At 37.8% G+C, this 22,570-nt stretch overlaps 2 protein-coding genes across 2 annotated transcripts; both read left to right on the forward strand.

The window, feature by feature from the left end:
* The first annotated feature begins 5,853 nt into the window (after window positions 1-5,853).
* LOC127171338 (uncharacterized) lies at window positions 5,854-6,560 on the forward strand. Its single transcript, XM_051119918.1, has one exon. It carries the CDS (start codon window positions 5,854-5,856, stop codon window positions 6,550-6,552), a length of 699 nt encoding a protein of 232 aa, XP_050975875.1. The 3' UTR covers window positions 6,553-6,560.
* Window positions 6,561-19,032: 12,472 nt separating this feature from the next.
* Window positions 19,033-20,818, forward strand: serp2 (stress-associated endoplasmic reticulum protein family member 2). The gene is made up of 3 exons (XM_051118885.1): window positions 19,033-19,309; window positions 20,061-20,133; window positions 20,225-20,818. The coding sequence occupies exons 1-3, from the start codon at window positions 19,226-19,228 to the stop codon at window positions 20,263-20,265; spliced, it is 198 nt and encodes a 65-aa protein (XP_050974842.1). The 5' UTR covers window positions 19,033-19,225; the 3' UTR covers window positions 20,266-20,818.
* The last annotated feature ends 1,752 nt before the right edge of the window (window positions 20,819-22,570 follow it).

Here is a 22,570-nt window from a genome sequence, read left to right on the forward strand (position 1 = left end):
CAGGCACGTGAGGGTCAACGAGCAGAATGTATGCAGACGCTCGTACAGTCATAACAGCTCTGTCGTGACTGTGCGCCGTTGCAAGGACGAGCTGGAGAGCGGATGAGCCTGTGTGTCATTTAATATTCAGGAAGAGTGGAGATCAGCTGCACATCAGAGGCTTTGCTCTGCAGAGTCATTAGAGCAACAACACACTCATTCACAGCAGAACTATGACAGCGGAAAACTGCTGAGGAGAAAAACCACAAAAATGTGACCGTATTAAATGATGATATTGTGATGTTTAATCAGGAATCACTCACTCTATCTATCTATCTATCTATCTTTCTCTTGTTCTATCATTCTCTCATTCTATATTATTGTCTATCATTCTATCACTGTCATTCCATCTATCTATCTATCTATCTATCTATCTATCATTCTCTCATTCTATTATTCTGTCTAGCATTCTATCACTGTCGTTCCATCTGTCGTTCTACCATTCTGTCTATCTATCGTTCCATCTATCATTCTATCTATTGTTCTGTCATTCCATCTATCATTCTATTGCTCTATCATTCTTTCTTATTGTATCTGTCATTCTATTCTTGTCGTTCTATCTGTCATTCTACTATTCTATCTATCATCTATCCATCTATCTATGTGTCTGTCTATCTATCTATCTATCTATCAGTCTGTTCTTTCATTCTCTCATTCTATCTATTACTCTATCATTCTATCACTGTCATTCCATCTGTCGTTCTACCATTCTATCTTTCTATGTTTCGTTCCATCATTCTATCTGTTGTTCTATCATTCTATCATTTCATCTATCATTCTATCGCTCTATCATCCTCTCATTCTATCTATCATTCTATCACTGTCGTTCCATCTGTCGTTCTACCATTCTATCTGTCTATCTATCGTTTCATCTATCATTCTATCTATCATTCTTTCTCATTGTATGTCATTCTATTCTTGTCGTTCTCTCTGTCATTCTACTATTCTATCTATCTATCGTTCTATCATTCTATCGTTCTATCTCTGTCATTCCATCTGTTTTATCTATCATTTGTGCTATCATCCTCTCATTCTATCTGTCATTCTATCATTGTCATTCCATATATCTATCTATCTATCTATCTATCTATCTATCATTCTCTCATTCTATATTATTCTGTCTATCATTCTATCACTGTCATTCCATATGTCATTCTACCATTTTATCTTTCTATGTATCGTTCCATCTATCATTCTATCTATTGTTCTATCATTCTAACATTTCATCTGTTATTCTATCGCTCTATCATCCTCTCATTCTATCTATCATTCTATCATTTTCATTCCATCTGTCATTCTATCTATCATTCTGTTGTTCTATCATTCTATACTTCTCTCAGTCGTTCCATCTGTCGTTCTACCATTCTATCTGTCCATCTACCATTCCATCTGTCATTCTATTGTTCTATCGTTCTATTATATCATTCTCTCATTCTCTCTCATTGTATCTCTCATTCTATTTTTGTCGTTCCATCTGTCATTCTACTATTCTATCTGTCTATCGTTTTATCTATCATTCTATCGTTCTATCTCTGTCGTTTAATCTGTTTTATCTATCATACGTTCTATCATTCTCTCATTCTATTTATTATTCTATCATTCTATCACTGTCATTCCATCTGTCATTCTACCATTCTATCTTTCTATCATTCCATCTATCATTGTTCTATCATTCTATAATTCCATCTGTCATTCTATTGCTCTATCGCTCTATCATCCTTTCATTCTCTCATTCTATCTATCTATCATTCTGTTGTTTTATCATTCTGTCATTCTCTCACTGTCGTTCTACCATTCTATCTGTCCATCTACCGTTCCATCTATCATTCTATCATTTTATCGCTCTATCATTCTCTCATTCTATCTCTCATTGTATCTCTCATTCTATTTTTGTCATTCCATCTGTCATTCTACTATTCTATCGTTCTGTCTATCATTCTGTTGTTGTATCTCTGTCATTCCATCTGTTGTTCCATCTATCGTTATATCACTCTATTGTTCTATCATTCCATCTATCATTCTATCGTTCTATCTATTGTTCTGTCATTCTGTCATTCTATCATTCTGTCTATCTATTGTTACATATAATATTAATAATTTTCAATGTATCATAAATATAATTTATATCAATCAGTAAATATACACCAACATTAGGTCCTGAACTATATAATGAGTAAAAGTTTAATTGAAGTTATTTTGCAGCCCTTTCATTTGAAAACCTTGACTTTCTTACTATGATATATATTTTTTTTTCTGTTCAACTTTTTATTTTTCACATAATAATAATAAGTGTTTCTCTGCTAAAAATTCTGCTTTGCTATCATGGAAATAAATTACATTATAAAATATATACAAATATTTATATATTTTCACCACGGCTGGACTTTCAGATGAAGCTGAATAAAACTGTTTTTACTGTATTTTTGATCATTTCTTTCAAAAAGCCATTAAAAAATCTTAGACACACTAAACTTAAAACTTAAAATATATTATTATTAATTTATATATATCTTTTTACTGCTTTATTATTTATTTTATATATATTTTCTAGAACATGTGGTTATATTTTACGTCGTTTTCGTGACATTTGTGGCACTTATGTTTTGATGATCTAAATAATTTTGCAGATGCTGTGCATACAAATAAATAAAACTTAAGTTGTCCAGATGTCCTAACTTCCTCTCTCAAGGACTTTTTATTCTCCCAGTAAATATCCTGCAGCAAAAAAATATGTTGGCAATTTGTGGCACAGCCGTGCCCAGGTCAAATGCCATTTTACTCCTTGCCCACATACACGGCATGGGTCACGTCCACCCTGCATGACGTGATGTCTGTTTTCATTTCCATGTACCAGCAGAATCCATAACCTCCATCTCTCTGAATTCATATCCCTCACGGACGACCTGTTCCCTGCCGCTCGGGTGCTCTCTGATGTTTTCAGGGGTCAGACCGGCTCGCTTTGTGTCCCTTTTGTCGCTGAGCGCTTTGTCCCTCTAAAGGGTTGAACGCTTAAACGGCGCGGGTGTGCTCACATAGTTTTGTGTGGGCAGCAGCATAAACAATATGGCCAGTGGCAAGCTTACAGAAGCACTAGAAGTGTTTGACAAAGAAGAAAATGGCAGCACTAATCGCACACAGGGCTGAAACAATACGGGCTGAGTAACCCGGGCGAGCTCCTGCTTCATATTCTCTACGCTTCATCCACTTCAGTGACGAGCCAAATACATCTCTCAAACACAGACCCTCCTCCTGCTCATCACACACACACACATCTCCATACAAAATAACTACACACATTTGCTCACCGAGCTGGTGTTTGCAGTAAAAACTCCAAAAAATTTCAAAGTAATCCAAAAATTTGCTGACAGTTATTAAGTCTACATGACACTCCCTCAGCTTTATCCACTAAGGAAAGTCTCTTGTATTTTGCGGTTGCTAGAGTTCACTGCAAAATTTCGTCATCGCATCATTGAAAGATGTCTTTCAATACCTCTGTCCTTTTCAGTTTTCAGAAAACAATTATCTTGATTTAAGTTTATTAAACTTTTATTAAATTAAAAATTATTAAAATTGTGCTAGTTTTTCATCAATAACATTTTATTGCATGCATTATTTTATTAAAAATATATTTTTTTAAATGCTATTGAAAATTGCATGATAAACATATTTTTAGCTTTAAATTAAAATTAATTTCGATATTTTTGGGAGACGTGATTTTAAAAATGTCATGGTGATGAAACTGTCCTCATATTATCTGAGAAAAATCTTGGAAAAGAAAAGTAAAGAAACTTTATTAAGTATTTTGAAAATCTTTTATTATTGTTTCTTATTGTATTTGTATGTGTGCATTAATAATAATAATAATTATTATTATTGTTATTACCTTTAAAATTATATAAAACATTTTAAAAGATAAAAATGTTCAAGATTAAAATGAAAAAAAGAAAACAGCAACATTTTCTTTGAGAACTTAATTTATTACAATTTTGTTTTTAAGAAATGTTTTACATAAAAACAATTGGAAAACATAAATATTGTTTTAAAGGTTAAAATTATATATATATATATTACATATTATTATTAATTCTAACATTTATTAACATAATTAAGATCATTAAGATTAAATGAGAAAACAACAACAATATATTTATATTTTAACATAACAATAATATCATATTTAAATATGATATTTATATATTTATATAAACATATATTTTACTATTTATATATAGTAAAACGCATATTTTTACCATAAAAATATATAGGACATTTTAAAAGATCAAAATATTTAATATATTTCATGAAAACAAGTCTTAATATGTTATTCCAATTTTCTTTTTAAAACTAATTTACGTTTATTAAACGTATGAAAATTATTGAAGTTTTGAAGTTTTTTTAAAGACATGTTGATCAATAACATTTTTATTGCATGTATTCATTTATTAAAATATGTTTTTTCAAATGCTATTGAAAATTGCATGATTAACATATTTTGAATTTTGAATTTAAATTTTTTGTTAACGCGGCTGTTCGGAGCTGTGGCTGTAGGGTCTCTGGTGCCTCTCGTGGCGGCAATCCCCGAACCCGGTGGTGGACATCGGAAGTAAGGGATGCCGTCAGGCTGAAGAAGGAGTCCTATCGAGCCTGGTTGGTTCGTGGGACTCCAGAAGCAGCTGAGAAAGCGGACGGCAGCCCGGGTGGTTGTGGAGGCAAAAACTCGGGTCTGGGAGGAGTTCGGCGAGGCCATGGAGAAGGACTATCGGTCGGCCTCGAAGAGATTCTGGCAAACCGTCCGGCGCCTCAGGAGGGGGAAGCAGTGCCCTACCAACACTGTGTACAGTGGGAGTGGGAATCTGCTGACCTCAACTGGGGACATTGTCGGGCGGTGGAAGGAATACTTCGAGGATCTCCTCAATTCCGTCAACACGCCTTCCATTGAGGAAGACAATAACATGTCTTCCATTGAGGAAGCAGAGGCCGGGGTTCAGGCGGACTCGACCATCTCCCGGGCTGAAGTTGCCGAGGTAGTTGAGAAGCTGCCCGGTGGCAAGGCCCCGGGGGTGGATGAGATCCGCCCTGAGTACCTAAAGTCTCTGGATGTTGTAGGGCTGTCTTGGTTGACACGCCTTTGCAACATCGCGTGGAGGCTGGGGACAGTGCCTCTGGATTGGCAGACCGGGGTGGTGGTCCCTCTTTTTAAGAAGGGGGACCGGAGAGTGTGTTCCAACTATAGGGGGATCACACTTCTCAGCCTCCCTGGGAAGGTCTACGCCAGGGTACTGGAGAGGAGAATTCGTCCGATAGTCGAACCTCGGATTCAAGAGGAACAATGCGGTTTTCGTCCTTCGTGGAACAATGGACCAGCTCTATACCCTCTTCAGGGTGCTGGAGGGTTCATGGGAGTTTGCTCAACCAGTCCACATGTGTTTTGTGGATCTGGAGAAGGCATTCGACCGTGTCCCTCGCGGTGTCCTGTGGGGGGTGCTCTGGGAGTATGGGGTCCGGGGTCCTTTGTTAAGGGCTGTTCGGTCCCTGTATGACCAGAGCAGGAGTCTGGTTCGTATTGCTGGCAGTAAGTCGGACCTGTTCCCGGTGCGTGTTGGACTCCGGCAGGGCTGCCCTTTGTCACCGGTCCTGTTCATTATTTTTATGGACAGGATTTCTAGGCGCAGCCAGGGGCCGGAGGGGGTCTGGTTTGGGAACCACAGGATCTCATCTCTGCTTTTTGCGGATGATGTTGTCCTGTTGGCTTCCTCGAACCAGGACCTACAGCAGGCACTGGGGCGGTTTGCAGCTCAGTGTGAAGCGGCTGGGATGGGAATCAGCACCTCTAAATCTGAGGTCATGGTTCTCAGTCGGAAAAGGGTGGTTTGTCCTCTTCAGGTTGGTGTGGAGTCCCTGCCCCAGGTGGAGGAGTTTAAGTATCTGGGGGTCTTGTTCACGAGTGAGGGAAGGATGGAGCGGGAGATCGACAGACGGATCGGTGCAGCTTCTGCAGTAATGCAGTCGCTGTACCGGTCTGTCGTGGTGAAGAAAGAGCTGAGCTGTAAGGCGAAGCTCTCGATTTACCGGTCGATCTACGTTCCTACTCTCACCTATGGTCATGAGCTTTGGGTCATGACCGAAAGGATAAGATCCCGGATACAAGCGGCCGAAATGAGTTTTCTCCGTAGGGTGGCTGGGCGCTCCCTTAGAGATAGGGTGAGGAGCTCGGTCACTCGGGAGGAGCTCGGAGTAGACCCGCTGCTCCTTCACATCGAGAGAGGCCAGTTGAGGTGGCTCGGGCATCTGTTCCGGATGCCTCCTGGACGCCTCCCTGGGGAGGTGTTCCGGGCATGTCCCACCGGGAGGAGGCCCCGGGGAAGACCCAGGACACGCTGGAGGGACTATGTCTCTCGGCTGGCCTGGGAACGCCTCGGTGTTCCGCCGGAAGAGCTGGAGGAAGTGTCTGGGGAGAGGGAAGTCTGGGCGTCTCTGCTTAGACTGCTGCCCCCGCGACCCGGTTCCGGATAAGCGGGTGAAAATGGATGGATGGATGGAATTTAAATTATTTTTTATATTTGTGGCATAACTTGTTATATATATATATTATCTTAATAATTAAGATCATGAAGATTAAATTAGAAAACAACAACAATACATTGCCAGTAAACAACTCTTGACATTTTACATTTAATACTATTTCCTTTTCATAACTGTGAATATTTTAGCTCAAAACCAGATAAAATACTGTTTAAGAAACTGATTCTGCAGTGGCAATGACGTTGGCTTATGCCTCATCATTATCTAACACAATGACCGCATGCTTTCCCTCACTACGACATTAAAAATTAATCCGTTTCACCTCTGCTATGCATTTTCTGTTGTCCCACAATATGGGCATTAGGATTTGACTGAAACACCTTCTGACTGGATCTGCTTTGTCCTGGCTCTAATATTACAAAGCATACAGGCGATAAGGATGACTCCTTTCATCAGATGCCATTGTGAAGAGCATTTTTAATGTTTTGATCTGAGACGTGTCGTATTGAATTCCCTGTAAAGGTAACCCGTCAGGTTCCTGAAAGGGTGTGACTGTGAGTGTTAGCGTGAGAACTCAGCCGCATGCGTTTCTCCAGATTCAGTTCAGTGAATCAATTATGAATGACCTTTGAGCAGAGCGTGGTCCTGTCGCTCGCTCGCAGACGGTTTGATCCGCACAACTGCCTGTCTGTCTGCCTCTCGTGTGTGCAGGTCAACAAACTTTACGTCAATCGGACAGAGGTACACCAATTAACAGTAATAAATCTTTATGAGACCAGAAATGAACTCTGTTCTGTGTGTGACCCACTTATATGTTTTCGACTGTACTGACACTGTTTACACACAGTAGATGGTCTGAGTGTGCTGCTTTACCTCAGAACATCAGCCTGTTTTTTCAAATGCAGAGAAAACAAGTATACTAAACATGTCTTAATATGTTAATCTATCATATTTAACATGCAGATGCTCAAAATCAAACTCAGTTTGCTCAGTTCATCCCCTTCAGTCGTAGCACCTGATATACCTGTAGGTTCACTGGGTTTACAAGTGGCGTCTGCTTCCCTGTAGAGTGTGTATCAACCTCTCCGGCCTTGTTTGTTTCCTTCAGCGGGACTCGCAGACTAAACATCTGGAGGCACTGAGGCATTCACTTGTCAACTCCAGATAAATTCCACTGGCCTGTGACAGCTGCAAAACAAATGCATTAAGGACAAATGAAGGCAAGGCTTGAGGAAACCGGAACACAGTGTAACATGCACGCACACGCATGTGTTTCTGTTTTTCTGAGAAACAGATAAAATACACAGTATTTCCAGAACACAAAACAACAACACATTTGACTTAAAAATACATACAGTGCATTATCATTCAAAAGTTTGAGGCCGGTTGTTGTTTTTTTGTTTTGTTTTGTTTTTTTTTACTTTTTCATTAAGGACGCATTAAATTGATCAAAGATTTTTATTTTAAATAAATGCTTCTATTCATATATGAATCCTGAAAAAAAAAAAAAAAAAAATATATATATATATATATATATATATACATACATTTTAAAATATACTAAGATAGAAAACAGGTTTTTTTAAAATTGTAATAATATTTCACAATATTACACTATTTTTAATGTGTGTAAATGCAGTCTTGGTAAGCATAAGAGATTTTATTTCAGAAACATTTAAAATTCTTACCAACCCCAAACATTTGAACAGAAGTATATGTTCAAGCATAGAGTTTATATGTTTCTGTAAATGTGGATTCATTACGTATTCCAGTCAAAATGCAAAATGCAATAAAAATAAAAAATAAAAAGTATTTGCTTACCTCAGACCCCTGACAATTCAGGCGGCATCCCTTTATCAAATTAAATTGACTTTCATTTCTATTACACCCATTTTAACACTATGTAATATTAATCTCAGGTGTCCTCAGAATCTGTCTGTGAAGTTTCAGCTCAAAAAAACCCACAGATCATTTATTATATCATTTTGAAAATGCCTATTTTGAGTGAAAGCAAAAACACGCTGTTTTTCGTACTTTAAGTGCAAATGAGCTGCTGTTCCCCGCCCGCTTTTCCAGAATAGGGCTGTGCCTTTACAGCTCGTAGCTCAGATACGCTGCTTAAAAACATCTGTTTGGTTTTGATTATCATGTCTACTGTGCTGAAATCACATATTTTAAAGCCATATTAAACTTCTGATATAGGGTTTTCTGAGTTCTCTTTCATGTCTTATTGCGCTTAACTTGTCAGTTTATGTTAAAAAGTTTATGTTAAAACCACACAGGAGTTACAAAAAAGACAAAAGAATTTGCAAAAACAGAATGGCTGCGCCGTGGGTGAAAATGTGCAGTTTAAGAGGCAGTAATATTATAATAAGATCCCCTTACTACATCAGTAGGGGAGTAAAATCTGAGCGGCTCGTTTTTTCATATGCTTGCAGAGGCTTACTAAAACAAAGTTACTGGGTTGCCCGTTTTCACATTTTTAGGTTGGTAGATTCACCAGAGGCCTAAATGTAGCACTTAAACATGTAAAATCAGATTTCCATGATATGTCCGCTTTAATGTAAACCTAGAAATAAACAGAAAATGTAGGGTTTTTAAAGAAGGACAAATATTTCAGATTCTACACTACTTGTTGGTCACTAATCAAAAACGCAAATTTGTGACTTTGATCATGTGACTTGTACAGATGATCAGATATATTTACTTCCATTGAATTGAAGATGCTCTCTGAATCATCTCAAATTATCCTGGAGAAACTGATCATCAGGTTTTACACACACATGTGATGGAAAATTCATTGTACATTTTTTCCAGTTTTTCAAAATGAATATAAAGTTATGATAATATAATTTGTAATTAAATATTTGAATTACATCTCATTCAGACTTTTGGAGGATACCATATTAACTAACTTAACATAAAATCAAAGCCTACTGTTTATATTTGATACATCCATCTCTAAATTATCAACATGATCAAAACTTTGCAGAAAAACATGTTTTTTTTCCGTTTTACTAATAGTTCATTCAGCTTTTATATTTTTTAGCAAATAAAAACACTTTTAGAAACACTACAGAATAGGGATGTGCCCAAATCCAAATACAGTGTTCATAAAGGAAACTACGGAACCCCTAAAGAGAATAAATACGAGATAGGAAGAAAAATATAGGGTACAATGGGGCTAAAGGCACACCCTAAGAAAAAAATGTGCTTTTCACTGCACCCAAAGTGTAGGATTGCGTACATGTATGCGTTTGTATTGAACATACATGGAGCAACAGATTTTGTCTATTTTGTCTATTCAAGAATTTTAGCGATTCTCTTTTGCTGCTTAAATCAAAATTTTTTAAACATCAAATATTAGATCAAGTAAGCACACAATCAACTTTGCACTGCTGGCCGTGATCGCGTCAAGGATCAGACAAATTTGCACATGTATCTTGAAAAGCAGATGTTTTGGAAAGTGCTACGCCACGTTTTTCCTTTTGCCCCGGGGCATCTTTAGCCCCCTTGTACCCTCTATTTCAATGCTTTCTCTCACAATTATATCATTGGGTAATTATACTGTATATGAACTGCAAGCTTCAGGGAGCCACTATTAATATGCGGGGCATTTAAATCGCTTTTGAATGTGCGCTCGCTTTTTACTTTTACTTTCAAGATTCACGATCACACGTACTCTTGGTATACTATGGAGCGACAGTACTTACCACACATTTTACAATATTAGATGTTTGTCAGTGGTGCTCAGGATCTGCAAATAATTCACCATCATCCTATCAGTCATCTTGCCTTACTCTGTTTATGTGGTAAGTGAAATTTTATGTACTGTACTATAACAGCGGCTAACCATGTCCCTTTAGTGGCTCCATAGAACGTGTTATCCGTGCCTTTCTAAATATGGATTCACTATTCGGGCACATCCCTATTGAAAACACATCTTTCACAGCAGAAATTACACATGAACCACAACCTGATAGATATGTTAATTTCTTAATTGTATTGCTTATTATAAAAGTAAGCATATAAATATAATTTACTAGGACATATTATTGAAAGATATAGACTGATAATTGATATTTATATGCTTTTTATGTAAGTCATGTTAAAAAAAAAAAAATCTACAATAAACAGCACCAAATATGACACAATTGTAATGCTGTACCGGGTGAGCTACTGAGCAAGTTTACTATGTCAGAAAAGCAAATGTTTATATGATTTTTATGTAGCAGCTGCACCAAATTGCTTATTTTAGTATGAGCTCTATATTTTCACTGCATCATCCTATATGAGCAATAAAAGCATGATGTATCAATAATGATACTCATAATATTTAGTCTAAAGGTTCAGTAAACTGCTCCATATGTCAGGCTTTTCAGGGTTGAAGGAGCTGAAATGAGGACTCTTCGTTCTTCAACCTGGCCAAACAGGTCACCTGTAATCTGACTGTCCCAGGGAGGCGGCCGTGGCTCCAAAAACTCGAGACGGCACAGCTTTCCACAAAAAGCCGTACAGAGATGTAAAGGGTTTCTGATAGGCCCCGCTTGTTCAGTTTGCTCCTGAGGGACACATATACAGTTCCACAAAACACTGGCACAAAGCACAAAGCTGGCCAGACAAAAACCTGGGATGTGACTTTTGAAGGTGCGTCGGGGGTGAACGGAAGTACTTTTCATCATGACCTACATATCTGCTGCAGCTCTGTCTGAGAATGAGACATGCATGCCTGTAATTCAGGGGCTGCTGGAGGGGGAGGGTGCTCAACTCTGATCTTCATCTCAGTGCTTCTCAAATGCTTTTGCTTCAGTAGACAGATTTTACAAACACAGATGGAATCTGTGTCTCAGTGGTTTTACAACAGACCAAATCAACACACGCAAACAGACTTCAGCAAATATGACAACACAAACCTCAAATGCCATGACGTTCGGCCACATTTGGTGATATGCATGTATCAGTTAGGTTTTGACGGTAGTTATTATCTGAAATTTGCCATATTTAATGTTTTTGTATTTAAAGTGGTTATCGGATGCCCAAGTTGGTATGATTGTTTAGGGTCTTCATGAAATGCCTGCAACATATTTTAGTTAAAATTCCTCAATGGTCATGTAAAACAACATCTTTTTACCTTGTCAAAAACAGCTCTGTTCACAGTGACCCATTCCGGTGCATGTCTCTTTAAATGATAATGAGTTATTGCTCACCCCACCCCTCTCTTCCAACTACAAAACACCTGCATTGCTTACAAGACAGCGGCTCGAGCATGAAGAAAATGGCGGACAGTGTACAAAAGGCTGAGGGTGAAAATATGCAAATACGGGTCCTTCAGCGGTCGTAGGTGGGGCCTGAATCAAAACAGCTTGATAATTGAGACTGTTTAGGTTTTTTGTGGATTAACCCTTAAATGCATGACTGTTTCGCCAATCATTATTACATATATTTGGGTCTTTAGCGACCTGGGCCTATATATCCAGCACGGATGGATCTCTAACTGCTGCAATAGCAAAAAACTCTCTTGATATTTTAAGAACAATTACAAAGAATAAAATAAAGCATATTTCGTTATCTTTTGAAACTTAGAAGGGTTCAATTTGAGCAGATGATATTACCATCGCCGTCATCGTCAGAGCACACATCCACAGTACATTCAGCATCCGGCTCATATTCGCCATCTTAACCATATTCGCAAAACTATCATTTTCAATGACTTCAAAATCATTATGTTGATTCACCACATCCACGATCAAATAACAGTGACATTTATATTTCATTGCATACAGTAATTGCTCTGCAGTAAAACCATTTAAACCAGTTAAATTTTTGCTCATGATATTCTTTTGTTTTATGCCTGCGATAATTACGAGTGAAACATCACGTCATTATTGTCTACTAAACAGTGCCACCTCGAGGACTAAAGGTGAATTGCATGTATTTAGTCATCAGATACTTATATATTTTTGCGCACGAAAAATATACTTTGCACTATTACACAAATACACTGTAAAAACAATTTGTTGAGTCTTAAAATAAAATAACTTGTATAATTTGTATACTTGTATAATTTGTAACAGGTTACAAATTTTTTTAATAACTTAAAATAATTTGTAACCTGGCTGCCTTAAAATATGAAGTTCAGTCAACTTAAAAAAAGTTAATTCAACTTGAAATGTTAAATTATACTAAGTAACAACTTAGATATTTGAGTTGAATCAACTTAAAATTTTAAGGCAGCTGTTACTTACCCATCTGTTAAGTTTAGCAAACACAAATATCTACGTTGTTACTTAGTACAACTTAACATTTCAAGCTGAATAAACTTATTTTACTTGACTGAACTTAAAATTTTAAGGCAGCAGGGTAACAAATTATTTTAAGCTGACTCAACAAATTGTGGTTTTTATTTTTTACAGTGTAGGGTGTCTAGCGACTCTATACACTTTTTACAAAAAATCAATCAGAATTTTTCTTGTTTATAATGAATAGATTGAGGAATACTAAGAAAGCTGATGTCAAACCTAAAAAAATGAAGGAGGGAGAGTGTAGTAAATGACTTCCTGGGTCGCTAAAGACCCGAGGTATGCATTTACGGGTTTAAAAAAATGAGTGAATGGATTTTTATCATTGTAGGGTGGTTGTGTTCACCACTGCTAGGACACATTTATATGCAAACACTGTGTAAAAGTTAATTTTGCATTCTATGTGAATGCCACCCACACTGCTGTGAGCAGTGTTTAGATGAGTATTTCCTTGGGAAAAACATGCCTGTAGCATTGTTTCTGCAAAATTGTATTAGACGCTTTGTGCATGAAGTGAAATGGCCAATGACTCAGTTTTGCATCTGGCAATGTTTTGTTATGTTGGTTGTTGTACATATTGTGAGTGACACTAAAAAGTTAATCATGGTTAAAAAAAACACAACCTACACTAAACAAAGGCAAATGTGACATAAAATGTGATGAAGCAGCCATGCCATTTTAGGTTCTGTGAGTCTTTGAGTGCTTTTGTCGAGAGCTGTGTTTAACGAAATTCGTACCCAAATGCTCCATATCTCAAGTGTAATGCTGTTCCGGGTGAGCTACTGAGCAAGTTTACCATTTCAGAGAAGCCATACATATGGAATTAGTTATGTGATGCAAACAATCTGTTTTAACCGCTGAATTTAACTCCAAAACATCATTGTTTTGATTAGTTTGTTTGAAATTACCTCACACCCATTCATTTTTCAATTACACACTGTTATGTGGAAAGTTTGAGCTGGCAAACGGTTTCAAACCACTGAATTTCAACACACCTTTGTTTGGGCAGTATTTTGTTAAAAATTATATCGGACCAAATTGTTTGCATTTTTGACAATACAAAGTGATCATGTATCTTTTGCATTTTAGAAGTTGACCTTTGTCCTTTTTGGAGCTTGAAACTTTCCAACCCCATTGACTTTTGTTATATGGACAACAACAGATGAACCATTCTTCAAAACATGGTTCAAAATAAGACTCAGGCAGGTTTGGAATGAAATGAGAGTGAGTAATTTGCTTATTTATTTGGGCTGAACTATGCCTTTAAATTATTGTTGACAGTTTGCAGTGTAAAGGCAAACAAAAAGATGGTGTGGCAAGCCCATACAGACTCATACTAAAGTGCTGTTCATTAATGTTGTTAGCATCCACCTGTAATTTTATTGCCACATCCATCTGATTAATATAAATTATGAGAGATAGGTATGACTCGAGCAATCTGTGATAATTACTTTGTGTCTCCTCCTGTTTTCCATATCTAAATATTATTTGGTGTGGACACCATCTTCCCCATTGAGATTTAGTTAGAGCATAATTGGACGAGTAATTTAGGGGTAAACAGATCTGAATCTAGGTCAGACATTTCCTCTCCCTCTTTTGGCTCAGGGATTTGAAATGTAAATGCACTGGCACGGCATCGTAGGACAACGGTGTGTACTTAAAAATAAATAAACGAGGACTTTTTGTTTCTCATGTTGATTAAAATTTGAAAGAAAAATAAAGAGACGGTCTTATAGTACTTTGTTCTGGCACCTGACACAGAGAGACATTGTGCTGAGGAGCCATGAGGAGGAGGGAAAAGAGGATGCCCAGTTCTGAATTAGGTGAATACAGAGTGCGAATGCTTTAATTTGTATGTATAAAGGTGTGTGAGAGAAAGCAAAAGAGAGGCAGAGAGAAACCCTTGTGGCTGACGGAAAGAAATAGGATTTGAAACTCAAACAGAGGAAGTAAAAGCAGTGGTTGAGTTGAATCCTGGGTTAAGAGTTTTACATCCTTAACTTTTCTAGTCATGATCACATAACAGGCCTTGCTATGTCCTCTTTTCTTGGCTATTTAACCCTAAATGTCTAGACATTAAATCAGAATTCAGTATGCATCTTATATCCTTGAAATGAAAAGACTTCTTATGAATTCTGCCTGCAGTCTGTGATCAAATATCTGGTGTATTGGTGTGCTATTTACAAGCTGTTTTTATGTTTTATGGATTGGTTTCGCTATTAGTATGCATCTCAGTTCTCCTGTGTTGTGGTATGTGCTACGGTCATATTAAAAGATAACGCTTGAGTGGAATGCAGAAAGTCAATGCAGAGCTGCTGTGAGACACGACTGTTACCCAGCATGCCCTTGAGTATGAGATCATTTGTGATATGTAATGTAACAGCTTCATCCTACGTACTGTAGGCTAAATATCTGAATAATATTTCTTGTATTAAAATGATGTTCTGTTGATGCTTGGAGGGTCTTCATTAGCATATAAAAGATAAAACAAATATATGCATCAGAAGATCTCAAAAGAATGTCAGCCACAATACTGCACAGCTATATGCACAATGTGGCAATTTTCATGACTAGATGAGTCTTGAAGGCAGCAGAAATGGAAAGTGCACTGTGGACCCGCAACGCAACATGCGTTGTAATGTGAAATGTGAGACTGAGCTCTCTGCTAAGGCATTGAAGGTGTGCACTGCTGTGCACAACCCCCTTGATGCAGTTGCTAAGCAACCCCATTTATCGTCTTGTAGGACCTGTGCCGATTGCTGAGGCAACCTCGTATCTGGTTCACTGGCACTGACACAAAAATACAGCAGAAATAGGGCATTATTCACCTTGACAGTTGTGGGGAAGCTCAGTGGGAAAGCACTGCACTCGCTAAAGAATTAAAAATAAATGGAAAGTCCCCTGCAACTTAAAGTTACATGGCAATACTAGATCTAGTCGACAGATATACTAGACCAGGGGTGCCCAACCCTGTTCCTGGAGATCGACTTTCCTGCAGAGTTTAGTTCCAACCCTAATCAAACACACCTGTCTGTAATTATCAAGTGCTAATTAGCTGGTTCAGGTGTGTTTGGTCAGGGTTGGAGCTGAACTCTGCAGGAAAGTCGATCTCCAGGACCAGGGTTGAGCACCCCATACTAGACAAAGCACTAGATAAGAAGAGATGGAGGAAATCCCTGCAGGAAACTCTAGTTTTGGAACTTGGTAACTATTAGATGGCTTTTAGCAAATCAGCTAGTAATACTATATTTACTATTATAGTAGCTGGTCAAACAGCAAATGATGTGTATAACAGCTAATAACCAGCTTGACCAGTAAATAACCAACTTGGACCAGCTTTGGAACAGCTACGCCACCCTGGAACAGCTATGATCATCTTGGACCAGCTAATAACCAGCTCGGTCCAGCTAGTGACCATCTTGGACCAGTTATAACCATTTTAGATCAGCTATGACCATCTGGAATAGCTATAGTCAGCTTGGTCCAGCTAGTGAGTGTCTTGGACCAGCTTGATCCAGCTAATTACTAGCTTGGATGGATCACAACCAGTTTTGATCAGTTAGTGACCATCCTGGAGCAGTTATGTCCAGGTTATTCCAGCTACTGACTATCTTAGACCAGGTAATTACCAGTTTTGACGAGCTAATGACCATTTTGGAACAGCTCATACCAGTTTAGTCCAGACTGTAACTGTCTTAGACAAGCTTGGTCCAGCTATGATCACCCTGGATGCCATGACCATTTTGGACCATCCAACAATTATTTTAGACCAGCTATGTCCATCTGGAACAGCTATAGTCAGCTTGGTCCAGCTAGTGACTATCTTGGACCAGCTAATAACTATTTTTGACCATCTAGTGACCATCTTGGACTGGCTAACAACCAGTTTGATCAGTTAGTGACCATCTGGAACATCTATAGTCAGCTTGGTCCAGCTAGTGACTATCTTGGACCAGCTAATAACTTTTTTTGACCATCTAGTGACTATCCTGGACTGGCTAACAACCAGTTTGATCAGTTAGTGACCATGCTAGAACAGTTATATCCAGGTTGTTCCAGCTGGTGACTGTCTTGGACCAGCTTGGTCCAGTTAGTGACCACCTTGGAACAGCCATGACCATCTTAGACCAGCTATGACCATCTGGAACAGCTATAGTCAGCTTGGTCCAGCTAGTGACCATCTTGGACTGGCTAACAACCAATTTTGATCAGTCAGTGACCATCCTGGAACAGTTATGACCAGCTTGTTCCAGTTAGTGACTGTCTTGGACCAGCTAATAACCATTTTAGACCAGCTATGACCATCTGGAATATCTATAGTCAGCTTGGTCCAGCTAGTGACCATCTTGGATGAGCTAATAATCAGTTTTGATCAGTTAGTGACCATCTGGAACATCTATAGTCAGCTTGGTCCAGCTAGTGACTGTGTTGGACCAGCTTGATCCAGCTAATTACCAGCTTGGACTGGATCACAACCAGTTTTGATCAGTTAGTGGCCATCTGGAACATCTATAGTCAGCTTGGTCCAGCTAGTGACTGTGTTGGACCAGCTTGATCCAGCTAATTACCAGCTTGGACTGGATCACAACTAGTTTTGACCAGTTAGTGACCATCCTGGAGCAGTTATGTCCAGGTTGTTCCAGCTAGTGCCTGTCTTGGACCAGCTTGATCCAGCTAATTACCAGTTTAGACCACCTATGACCATCTGAAACAGCTATAATGAGCTTGGTCCAGCTACTGACTATCTTGGACCAGGTAATTACCAGTTCTTGAGAGCTTGTGACCATTTTGGAACAGCTCATACCAGTTTAGCCCAGACTGTAACTGTCTTAGACAAGCTTGGTCCAGCTATGGATGCCATGACCATTTTGGACCATCTAACAATCAGTTTAGACCAGCTATGACCATCTGGAACAGCTATAGTCAGCTTGGTCCAGCTAGTCACTATCTTGGACCAGCTAGTGACCATCCTGGACGGACTAACAACCAGTTTTGATCAGTTAGTGACCATGCTAGAACAGTTATATCCAGGTTGTTCCAGCTAGTGACTGTCTTGGACCAGCTTGGTCCAGTTAGTGACCACCCTGGAACAGCCACAACCATTTTAGACCAGCTAATAACCGTCTTAGACCAGCTATGACCATCTGGAACAGCTATAGTCAGCTTGGTCCAGCTAGGACTGCCTTGGATTAGTAGCTTCTCCTACGAAAATTAATTTATTTATAAAATTAATTAATATTTTACTACAAATAAAACCAAAAAACATGGTCACTATACTTAAACTATAGTAACTACAAATTAACCATGGTTTTAGTAGTCTAACCATAGTTTAACCATAGTATTTGTAGTAAAACTGGGGTTTTACAAATGGTAATCAATGTGCCAATAAAACATGGTTACTACACTTTTACTATAATAAAACCATTAATTTTCGTAAGGATTGGTCCAGCTATGACCACGCTGGAACAGCCATGACCATCCTGGACCAGCTTATAAGCATCTTAGACTAGTTATGACCATCTGGAACAGTTATGGCCAGCTTGGCCCAGCTAGTGACCATCTTAGACTGGCTAACATCCAGCTTAGACAAGCTAGTGACCATCTTCCCTGGTGAAAAAAACAGCATATGCTGGTAGGCATGTTTTGATACTGGAATGCTGGTTAGGTAGGTTTTGATGCTGGTTTAAGCTGGTCCTTTGCTGGTTTATGCTGGTCCTTAGCTGGTTTATGCTGGTCCTTTGCTGGGTTATGCTGGTCCTTTGCTGGTTCATGCTGGTCCTTGACCAGCAACATGACCAGCTTAAACCAGCAAAGGACCATCTTAAACCAGCATCAAAACATACCTACCGGCATATGCTGGTTTTTCACCAGGGTTGGACTAGGTAATAACCAGCTGGTATCAAGTAATGTTAATTGTTGTTTTGGATCAGCCAGTAAACAGCTAGATGGAATTTTAGCATAACAAACAGCTAGATGCCATTTTCCAAAACAACTACCAGTTTCAGCCGGATTTCCCAACCGGGAATAACATGTTTATTCAGTTTCATAACATTTATTTTATTTAAAATATTATTTGACGTCTTATAAACCTCTGAGTCTAAAACATCAGGGTTTTAATTGAATTTGTAAATAAAAACATTAACGAGAAGTAAGGGATAGTTTAATTGAGCTGGGAGATGGAGCTGAGCTAAATAGGGAGCGCGTCCCACTAGACGTTATTAGGCTACATGGAGGCGCACTTCCGTCCCGCATAATTCGGTTTAGGGGAGCAGGTGCAGGGAAGGGGACTGAAGCGTCACCTCAGATAAAGCAATATATTTGATTTACTGTAGCGTTTAATTTATACCTATACGCTGGGTCGGAAGATGGTAGCAAAACAAAGAATCCGTATGGCAAACGAGAAGCACAGCAAAAACATCACTCAGAGGGGGAACGTAGCGAAGACCCTGGTAAGACTGTCATTTGTCGTCTGTATACATGCCAATGAATGGCGTTCGTGGCTTTTCTGTATGGATTTCGTTTTGATGTGCATGATTTGGGCTTATTCCGACACTCATTTCGAGGCCATCGTCAGTTTTCACGATGCCTGTTTTATTCAAACATCATACGATGCGAGTGTAAGTCGAATTCTTCATCTAATTCCTGTCGGGATAATCTTAAATTAGGTTTAATTCGCAAGCAACGTAAACGCGCTATTGTTTTACATAATCAAAAATCTGCTCGATAAGCTTGATGGGTCGATAAGCATGATGTAAAGCAGATTTACTTAACGTTGACGCCTATGTTGTTGCCATGGCCACAATTGTACGAGCTGATGACAGATGCACTTAACTAGTCTGACCATTGCTGACCCTCCCTTGTAAAGGTGCAGTTTAACTGGGTCACAACATCTGTCATAGGCATCAAGTGAAATCATTAACCAAGGGTTAATGCGTGATGAAGATCCTGTGTTAAATTGTCAGTATGGTCAGACAATATGATTTGTCTTAATGCAAAAAAAAATTTTTAACAAAAAAGTATTTTGTGTATACACAAACACAGCACAGAAAAGTCTTCAGGTGTTTGTTTTCATTTTGTTACTGTGACACTATGTAGACATTTGTGTCATGTGTAAACAGAGTTATCTGTGGACATTCCAGACCATTTTTTGTTTATGAAATATATTTTGTTTATGAAACACTTTGGCTTTTATTGTTCCAGCGACCGCAAGAGGAGAAATATCCGGTGGGGCCATGGCTTTTGGCACTCTTTGTATTTGTCGTTTGTGGATCAGGTAATATTAAATGTGTATTTTTATATTCTATGTGCTGATTGATATTAAGCGTCCCCTGTTTGTGTAATAATAAACTCTTTCATGTTTTCAGCTATCTTTCAGATAATTCAAAGTATCAGAATGGGAATGTGAGTCCCAGCGTTCTTCACGTACCCTGCCCTACATCTGAATGAGATTTTTGGATGACTGGATACAATCTGAAGGAGACCGATAGGTGAAATCCTGTTTGTGGGTCAGATGGTTGTATGCTGAGCTGGATCTAGTGTACAATACTACATGACATTGTCACACATGTTTACAGTGTCCCTGGATGAAGGGAGCACATGCTTTTTCTACAAAACCATTGTTGTTGTTGACACATCGTATCGTTTTTGTCATATTTATTTGTGATTGATGATTGCCATGATCTATTTCTCTATTTAATCGTGTTTGCGTGAGCCTTTTTCAAATAAACGTCAAACACATTTGGATAATGACTCGTATATGTTTTGCCTTTCAAAGCCATTTTTTTTTAAATGTGAACCTTTGTGAATGTTACAGCAGATGTTAAAAATGTGCATTTGTGACCCTGGACCACAAAACCAGTCGTTTTTGTAGCAATAGCCAAAAATACATTGTATGGGTCAAAGTGGTCGATTTTTCTTTTATGCCAAAAATCATTAGAATATTAAGTAAAGATCATGTTCCATAAGGATATTTCGTACATATATCAAAACTTAATTTTTGATCAGTAATATGCATTGCGAAGAACGTCATTTGGACAACTTCAAAGGTGATTTTCTCAATATTTCGATTTTTTTGCACCCTCAGATTCCATATTTTCAAATATTTGTATCTCAACCAAATATTGTCCTATCCTAACAAACATATATCAATGAAAAGCTTATTTATTCAGCTTTCAGATGTGTAAATCTCAATTTCGAAAAATTGACACTTATGACTGGTTTTGTGGTCCAGGGTCACATTTGTGATCTATTCTGGATTTTCTGGATCTATTCTATGGTCATTTGGATTTCAAATGGCAACTTTTGTTGAGTTTTGATGCATCAGAGTTTAGCTTTTTAGTCTTAAAAAATAAAAGACATAAATAGAGTGAAAAATAAACGAAATTATTTTAAATTGTTAAGTTAGAGTCAAACAGAAAGACTTAAGATTAGATAATTGTTAAGTTTCTTGCCATTATAGTCATTATGCAATTTACAGTTTATGATTAAATTATGAACAGTACTATGAATAACAAAAATTAGCCAATTTAACTTTAACAATTTAACAAAATGTTCTAAATGAACTTGTTGGGAACGATTCATCTCTACAATATACTTTTATAATGAATTTATATACAAATATATATTTGACCTTGTAACTTAAATTATAACGTATGAGAATATGTGACCCTGGACCACAAAACCAGTCATAAGTAGGACGGGTACATTTGTAGCAGTAGCCAAAAATACATTGCATGAGTCAAAATTATCGATTTTTGTTTTATGCCAAAAATCATTAGGATATTAAGTAATGATCATGTTACATGAAGACATTTAATTTCCTACTGTAAATATATCAAAACTTAATTTTTGATTAGTAATATGCATTGCTAAGAACTACATTCTGACAACTTGAAAGGTGATTTTCTCAATATTTAGATTTTTTTGCACCCTCAGATTTCACATTTTCAAATAGTTGTATCTCGGCCAAACATTGTCCTATCACACATCAGTGGAAAGCTTATTTATTAAGCCTTCAGATGATGTATAAATCTCAATTTCTAAAAATTGACCCTCATGACTGGTTTTGTGATCCTTGATCACAAAAGATAGAAATATGATATAATCAGTGTTGGGGGTAATGCACTACAAATAACGTAAGTTGCGTAATATTATTACTTTTTCCAAGTAACTAGTAAAGTAACACATTACTTTTTAATTGACAAGAAAATATTTGAGTTACTTTTTACAAATAAGTAACGCCAGTTACTTTTCCCCCCATTTATCGATTAAAAGCTCTCCTGTCCCCATGTTGAGAGAAATCGAGAGTAAGATGTTAGTTCTAGAATAAATGTGAACATGCATTAATTCATCTCACTCCTCAAAACGAATAAAAACTGTGAAATTCAATATTCACATGCTTTATGATGCAAACCTGCAGTGCATTTATGTGTTTAATTCCATTTTATTAACCAATGTCTTTGCTGCCGACCTATGATGATCCAATTCAACCGTACTAAGCAAAAATTACTCAAGATAATCTAACATTTGTTTTTCTTTTTTAATAGCTGAAGCGTTTTTTTTTCCTCCCGCGCTCTACTGTACAGAAGTGAATTTACTTTTCTCAAAGCCTGAGGCTTTTGGTGTGAAAAGGCTTTTACATTTGCCAAAAATAGAGTTTTTTTATATTAAAAACAAACAAGCAAGCCCTGCCCAGATTTACAAGTAACGCA

This window comes from Labeo rohita, chromosome 9 (assembly GCF_022985175.1).
Source record: "Labeo rohita strain BAU-BD-2019 chromosome 9, IGBB_LRoh.1.0, whole genome shotgun sequence".
Classification (NCBI taxonomy): Eukaryota; Metazoa; Chordata; class Actinopteri; order Cypriniformes; family Cyprinidae; genus Labeo; species Labeo rohita.